We start from the raw sequence: 7,175 nt of genomic DNA on the forward strand, positions 1-7,175 counted from the left end.
CTAGAAGGAATCCTGACAGGCATGTGATTGGCTTGGCCACCATTTGTGATGACGAACCTGCAAGTGAGAGAGACATGTGTTGGCTGTGCGGGGGTCTGCATGCACTGGTGGGATGCAAGAAATTCTGTGCCGTGAGAGTGGAAGAAAGGAGGGCCACGGTCAGATGGCTCAAATACTATTATGTTTGCTTGAATGATACCCACTTGGCAGCTGAGTGCCCGGCCTCAGTATGGTGTGAAATAGAGGGTTGCACTGGGAAGCATTCATGATGGATACACCCGACTGGCCCAATAAAGCAAAGGCAGAAGTCCTGGTGCCGTGGGGAACCCAGGAAGGAAGACGGAGCAAAAACACAGATGGAGGATGGGAGGAAGCCGAGAGATGATGATCATCGATACACTCAGTGGGAACAGGCGCATGGAAGCAAGCAGGGAGGACACCGAGCAGAGCTGGAGAGGAGAAGTGCTTCCTGTGGACTGGCCGACAAACGGGATGAGGCAGGCATGGAGGGGACACTTAAGAGGCCCAAGCTCGGAAAGGGCAAAGGCAGGAACGAATGACTCACCACACAACAGGGACAATTTGGATGCATGGGCGGCTTCACAAGGTGGCGTTGCCCATTGTTGAGGTAAAGATGGCTAGTGAAGTATCGAATGTCGTGGTCCACACGAGAACACTTTTGGACTCTGGCAGCAACCGAACCTTCTGAACGACCCAGTTGGCAAGCACGCTAGGGGCACCATGGAAAACCATATGGGTAACGCTAGACACTATAACACAGGTGACAGTGCAGCGAACTGAGAAGATAGACTTAGTAGTTAGCAGCAGGCGTTCCCGTAAACTGAACCGGAAGATATCGCTGCCTGGGATGATTGTCACTCAGTGACTCCCAGCAACGCTGAAGGACTCAGTAGCCTCTGTACAGGACACGGCACAATGGAGTCATTTGGCGGGAATAGAGACACTGAACACATACGAAGGTGAGGTGCAACTTCTGATTGGTCTTGATGTGCCACAAGCATTGAAGCCCTTGGAGGTCAGGGCCGGGAGCAGTGGAGAGCCTTTTGCAATAAGGACACCGCTGGGATGGACCATCAGCGGACCTGTGCTACCTCATGCTGAGGTGGAAGACAGACCAGATGAGGTAGGATGTGTGGCTGTAGTCGACTGCAACTCCCAGGAAACACGATTGGAGGAGCAAGTGCGACAGTTTGAAGAACTGGACACAAGTTACCTGAAGAAGGGAGATGGCCTATCCGTTGAAGACAATAGGTTTAATGAAATTGTGGTCGGGCAAGCAACAAAGGTGATGGGACTACCAACTCCCTATAACATTCAGATGAAATCTACCCAAGCTCCCAGACAACAAGTTAATGGCGCTAAGGAGGTTAGAGGGCCTGAAGAAGAGGCTGCTCAGAGACCCACCCTTATGCCAGCGCTATGCAGAAGAGATGCAGCTGCTGCTAGGTGAAGGTTATGCCAAATTGGTTCCCGATAATGAACTTCACACAAGGCCTCATGTGACCTGGTATCTGCCACACCATCCGGTGTTAAACCCAAACAAACCTGGAAAGGTGTGCATTGTATTTGACTGTGCAGCAGAATATGGGTCGGTGTCTTTAAACAGCCAGGTGCTACAAGGGCCTGACCTAAATAACGAACTGCTGGGGGTACTCCTCTGGTTTCACCAAGGATCAGTGGCCCTCATGGCGGACATAGAGGCTATATTTCACCAGGTCAAGGTAGCTCCAGAATGCTGGGACGTCCTACGATTTCTTTGGTGGCCAGAAGGGGATGTACAGCAGACTCCTTAGGCATATCGGATGATGGTACACCTTTTCGGTTGAGTCTGGAGTCCATCATGTGCCTCGTATGCTTTAAAACGAACCTTCCTAGATCACAGAGATATATGTCCTGATGACGTGGTGGATGCCCAGCAGAATGTTTATGTGGATGACCTGCTTATTTCAATGCAGTCCACTGCCGAAGGAATAGGAATGGCAAGACAACTGCAGCACATCACCTCGCTGGATGGCTTCAGACTCACCAAGTGGGTAGGCAACAGTAAGGAAGTACTTGAATCCATTCCCAAATCAGAGAGGCATAAGGGAGTAAAGGAGATTGATCTAGAACGCAAGCCTCCTCCTGTGGAATGAGCACTTGGAATAAGGTGGGACCTAGAGAAGGACCAAATGGCAGTGGTCATCAAGCACTTTGAGCAAAAAGGGTCAGCTACAAAGAGGGACCTCTTGTGTGTCATCAGCTCAGTGTATGATCTGCTTGGATTCCTTGTGCCATTCCTCATTCGCGCCAAGGTCATCCTCCAAGAGGAATGCAGGAGGAAGAAAGGGTGGGATGAGGCTATATCTGACAGCAATGAGGTATGGTGGTGACGGTGGCTGATGGAATTAACTCACCTCACAGATTTCAGGATGCCACAGTGCTATGACCCGAGAGGAGCAAGGGGAATGTCATTTCAATTACATCACTTTTGTGATGCTTTGCAAGTGGCATATGGAGTGGTATCGTACCTGAGGATCTCAGATGGAACTGAAGATGTTTGCTGTGCCTTCGTCTACAGAAAACCCAAGCTAGCCCTGCTAAAACAGATGACTATACCCCGTCTGGAGTTATGTGTTGCTGTGTTGGCTGTCAAGGTTGACGAGACATAATGGCACGAGCTGTCGGTCGACGAGGGAGGGTCCGTCTTCTGGACCGACAGTGCGATAGTATTACAATATATACATAACACAGAGAGGCGGTTTCACATGTTCGTGGCCAATCGAGTGGCGGCCATACACGAACAGTCAGAAGTGACCCAGTGGAGGCACATGGGTTCAACATCGAATCCAGCAGATGATGCGACCCGAGGACTGAGTTGATACGAACTGAATGGAGAGTGTAGATGGATTGAAAGGCCAGACTTTCTCCAGGGAGAGAACGATCACTGGCCGCAGAAGCCCTGATGCACACTTGTCCTGGGAACAGACCCAGAGGTAAAGGGTGATGCCACAACTATGGCAACGGGGACTAAGCAAGAAAAAGACCCACTGATGAGATTTTGGTCCAGATACTCATCCTGGCACAAGCTGCTGCCAGGAGTTTCATAGATTAAAAGGTTTTTGTTTTGGAGGCAAAGGAGAGGACCAGAGCAAGCTGACAAATCAAGACTGAGGGTTTGTGAGCTCTGAGCATCTCGAGCTGCAGTGTTAGATTGTGTACAATGGGAATACTATGAGTCCGAGATAAAGGACCTGAAGGAACTGGGTGCACTTAGGAAGACGAGCCCACTGTTTCTGCTGGAGCTGCACCTGAGGGAGGACGGACTCCTCCATGCTGGCGGGTGGTTGGAGAGAGCTCCCTTGACAACAGGCAGCAAATACCCCGTGCTGTTGCCGTGGGACCACCATGTCACGGAGCTAATAGTGAGAGAAACCCATGAGAACAAGGCTGGGCACTCGGGAAGAGACATTACACTTGCAGTAATGCCCCATGAGTTCTTGGTGCCCAAGGGACGGAGACTGATTGAATGGGTGTTAAAAGGGTGTCATGTTTGTCGTTGAGTCAATTGGAAGAAATCACTGCAAAGACAAGCTGACCTTCCTGCCAACAGGGTATGCATGATGAAGGCACTGTTCACACATACTGGAGTGGACTGCTTTGGACCATTCACTGCAAAGCAAGGTAGGAAACGAGTGAAGCGGTGGGGTTGTCTGTTTACCTGTCTGAACTCGAGAGCCATACACCTGGAGATTCTCGATGGACTAGATGCTGATTCTTTCCTCAATGTAATAATGCGCTTCTCGGCAAGGAAGGTGTACCAGAGCACATTTGTTTCAACAATGGAACAAACATGATTAGAGCAGATGAGGAACTCCGGGCTGCAGCCCTTAGCTGGGAAATCGATGACAAGGTCCGCAATGTGTTGTTAAGGAAAGGAATTGAGTGGGAGTTCAACCCTCCACATGCATCGAACGTGGGTGGTGTCTGGGAGCGACAGATGCGGACAGTCAAGAAGGTCTTGCAAGCGATAATAGGCGCGCAAATTGTGGACAATGAGCGACTCCACACGCTCTTCTGTGAAGTGGAGGAGACAGTCAGTGGAAGACCCATCACCCTGATCTCCAACGACATCAGCGACCTCGAAGCGCTTACCCCACTGCATATGCTGCACCCTAAGATGGTACCCCACTGCTCGTTAGGAGGTAAAGCCGAAGAGCCTATAGGGGACATCTACTGGAAGAGTTGGAAGCACGCACAGTTCCTAGTGGACCAGTTCTGGAAGCGATGGTTGAAGGTGTACCTACCATCCTTACGACAACACCAGAAGCAGCTCAAGCGGTTGCGTAATTTTCAAGTGGAAGACCTTGAATTGGTCTGGGATTGGAATGTACCCCGTAATCACTGGGTTCTGGGAAGACTGGCAGAGGCGAATCCCGGTGATGATGGTGTGGTGAGACACATGAAGGTCAGGACATCTGCACGCAAAACCCTGATCCACCCTGCAAACAAGCTGTGTCTGCTGGAAGGGAGCGGCAAGTAAAAGGGTATGTCATTGGTCGTAACCGACCAACAGAAGTCTTATCGCATCTAACGCTGTAAAGAGAGAGAGAGAGAGAGAGAGAGAGAGAGAGAGAGAGGGAGTGTAGGGGAGGGTTCAGGAGAGAGAGGCAGAAGGATGCTTACACAGTGTTTATATTTACAGCCGCGTAAGCATAACATCCATTAGCTTGAAGATAAGAGCGAACACAGTGCCCTGGAATAGATGCTATGGGCAAGTGTGGGTCAGTGTGTGGGTAGCCAAAACAAGTGAAGGACAAGGTAGCAGTGATCTTGTGGATTATTAGACAGAGACTCCAAAGGGTGGAGTTCAAGCGCAATGTGCGACTCTACAACCATCCTGTGAAGGTGCTATTTCTGAGAGGATATTGCGCCCATGAGGGACTAGTGGTACGTACCTCACACCCCCTACCCACACACTGATACTGTACGACAAAAAATGGACCTGCCACAAGTGAGTTGCCCTTGCTTACCTTTAGAATACTTATTAATTTGCAAGTGGCTGATGTCACGACATAATCCGATTATAAACGTAGGAAAATAAGGATGAGAATTTGAAGTGATATATGTATACGACGTAAACTGTGGTATAACATAGCATATTGAGGATAAATTGTAATTCTATCTATGACCAAGCGTTTTAACAATGATGAATGATGCCATTATAGCATATTGAGAGAGTAAAATTGCAATTCCAGGTATGACCGAATAAATAGTCGAATCCAGCTAGGTGGGTTTCATTACCCCATTTCCCCCTCCAAGAGTGCAGGCGGCTACATATCTATCTATCTATTTATCTATGTGTGTGTGTGTGTGTGTGTGTGTGTGTGTGTGTGTGTGATATAACTCATATTACAAATATATTAATGACTCCTACTATAATCTACGGCATGGAACTGCCATTAATGAGCATGTCTCTTGTACATACACATCTGTACCACTTTATTGCTACAGTATGTTATGTATTTACTCCAGACAATTTTTTGCTACCGTATGTTATGTAATTACTCCACACAAAGTATTACTATAAATATGTTTCTACAATATTACTGTGTCTGTGCAATATTATCATGCATATTATATCTCCACTACATGCTGTCGTAGGTCGCCAGCTTGGCGTGACCGAGCGATGTCAAGACTCTAAAATATCTTAATACATAATAGCTAGGAACATACATATATTGTCTAGAGGTTAGGTATGTCAAACCTAGGGCCCAAAGGAAATGACGTTAACACCTCTCCGGAATGTCTCACATAGCACAAGAGCCCACAAGCAGTGTCTCGTGACCATACACACACACACACACACACACACACACACACACACACAGGCTTCTAGAAAATTTCGACGACAGCGTAGCCCATGTCATGAAAGTTCTTATATACTGAAAGAAAGAGGAGAGTCAGAAGGAATTAGGAGGTTGAAGAAGGGAGAACAAGAAGAGGGGTCTAGCGAGTGAGGCTGTGAGAAGTTAGCTAGCATATAAATGCTCTTGTGTATTACACGCAGTGTTCATCTTGAGCTTACACTTGAAGATAATAAAACTACAATCAAACACCAGTATCCATCTTTAACTTCTGTCACCGACTACAAGTGAACTGAACTTACTTCCTCACATATTTACTCGGCTACGACTACTACAAAGTCTATTACAAGACTCATAATGCAACCACACGATGGCGTTCCTCTCCAGCACAAGAATTTAGGGTTGAATGAAAGTACCTAGTCATCTTGGCATAGGAAAATTAACACAAGTAGTCACAATCCCTAGTTTCCTTACTCTACGTGGCGTGAAGGTGAAAGACAAGGTTGGAGTAAGGCCAGGTGAGTAGATATTAGTGGTTCATTTGTTTTTACCTAATTGTTCTTACCTAACTGTATCTTTACAGGAATGAGTCAAGCTCGTACTGTCCAGTGTCTTAAACTATATTTATCGTACATATCCTTAAATTTATGAATTGTTTTGGCACACGCTATTTCATTTGGTAATGCATTCCAATGATCAATTGCTCTGTTTGGGAAACTGAATTTCCTTACGTCTTTATCACTTCTCTTCTTATGCAGTTTTTTGCTGTGTCTTCTTGCTGATGCATCCCCATATGTTAAGTAATCATTTATGTCTATTTTCTCCTTCCCTGATATGCATTTATATAGCATTATCATGTCACCTCTTTTCCCTCTCTCCTCTAGTGTTGGTAAATTCAGTTTCTTTAGTCTTTCTTCGTAGCTTAGATCCCTTAAGCTTGGTATCCATCTTGTAGCGGCCCTTTGAACTTTTTCAATCTTGTCTATGTGTTTTTTGAGATGAGGACTCCAGACTACTGATGCATATTCCAGGGTTGGTCTAATGAATGATGTTATTATCCTTCTTAGCATGTCTTCATTTACGTATGTGAATGCTATTCTCATATTTGCAAGCAGTGTATACATGTTCCATACCTTCTCACTGATGTGGTCAGCCGGAGATAGTCTGTTATTGATAATCACACCTAGGTCTTTCTCTCTTTCTGATGTGTGTAGGGTTTTATTTCCTAACGTATAATCCCAATCAGGTCTTTTTCCACTTTTACCAAACTTGATTACATGACACTTGTCCACATTGAATTCCATTTGC

The 7,175-nt window shown here is 46.7% G+C and overlaps 2 protein-coding genes across 2 annotated transcripts; both read left to right on the plus strand.

The window, feature by feature from the left end:
• The first annotated feature begins 2,768 nt into the window (after positions 1-2,768).
• LOC145411177 (uncharacterized) lies at positions 2,769-3,563 on the plus strand. Its single transcript, XM_080281231.1, has 2 exons — positions 2,769-2,877; positions 3,208-3,563. The coding sequence occupies exons 1-2, from the start codon at positions 2,769-2,771 to the stop codon at positions 3,561-3,563; spliced, it is 465 nt and encodes a 154-aa protein (XP_080137357.1).
• Positions 3,564-3,853: 290 nt separating this feature from the next.
• LOC145411178 (uncharacterized) lies at positions 3,854-4,543 on the plus strand. The gene has a single exon (XM_080281233.1). It carries the CDS (start codon positions 3,854-3,856, stop codon positions 4,541-4,543), a length of 690 nt encoding a protein of 229 aa, XP_080137359.1.
• Positions 4,544-7,175: the final 2,632 nt, after the last annotated feature.

Source organism: Coenobita brevimanus, chromosome 88, assembly GCF_032717465.1.
Source record: "Coenobita brevimanus isolate Jiangsu-jjx chromosome 88, ASM3271746v2, whole genome shotgun sequence".
NCBI classification, from domain to species: Eukaryota; Metazoa; Arthropoda; class Malacostraca; order Decapoda; family Coenobitidae; genus Coenobita; species Coenobita brevimanus.

Bases quoted from the DNA above. Each gene is read 5' to 3' on its own strand.
- LOC145411177 (XM_080281231.1), top strand. From the start codon at position 2,769: ATGTTCGTGGCCAATCGAGTGGCGGCCATACACGAACAGTCAGAAGTG. The intron at 2,878-3,207 runs GTTGATACGAAC...CTCGAGCTGCAG, and splicing joins TGATGCGACCCGAGGACTGA to TGTTAGATTGTGTACAATGG.
- LOC145411178 (XM_080281233.1), top strand. From the start codon at position 3,854: ATGATTAGAGCAGATGAGGAACTCCGGGCTGCAGCCCTTAGCTGGGAA.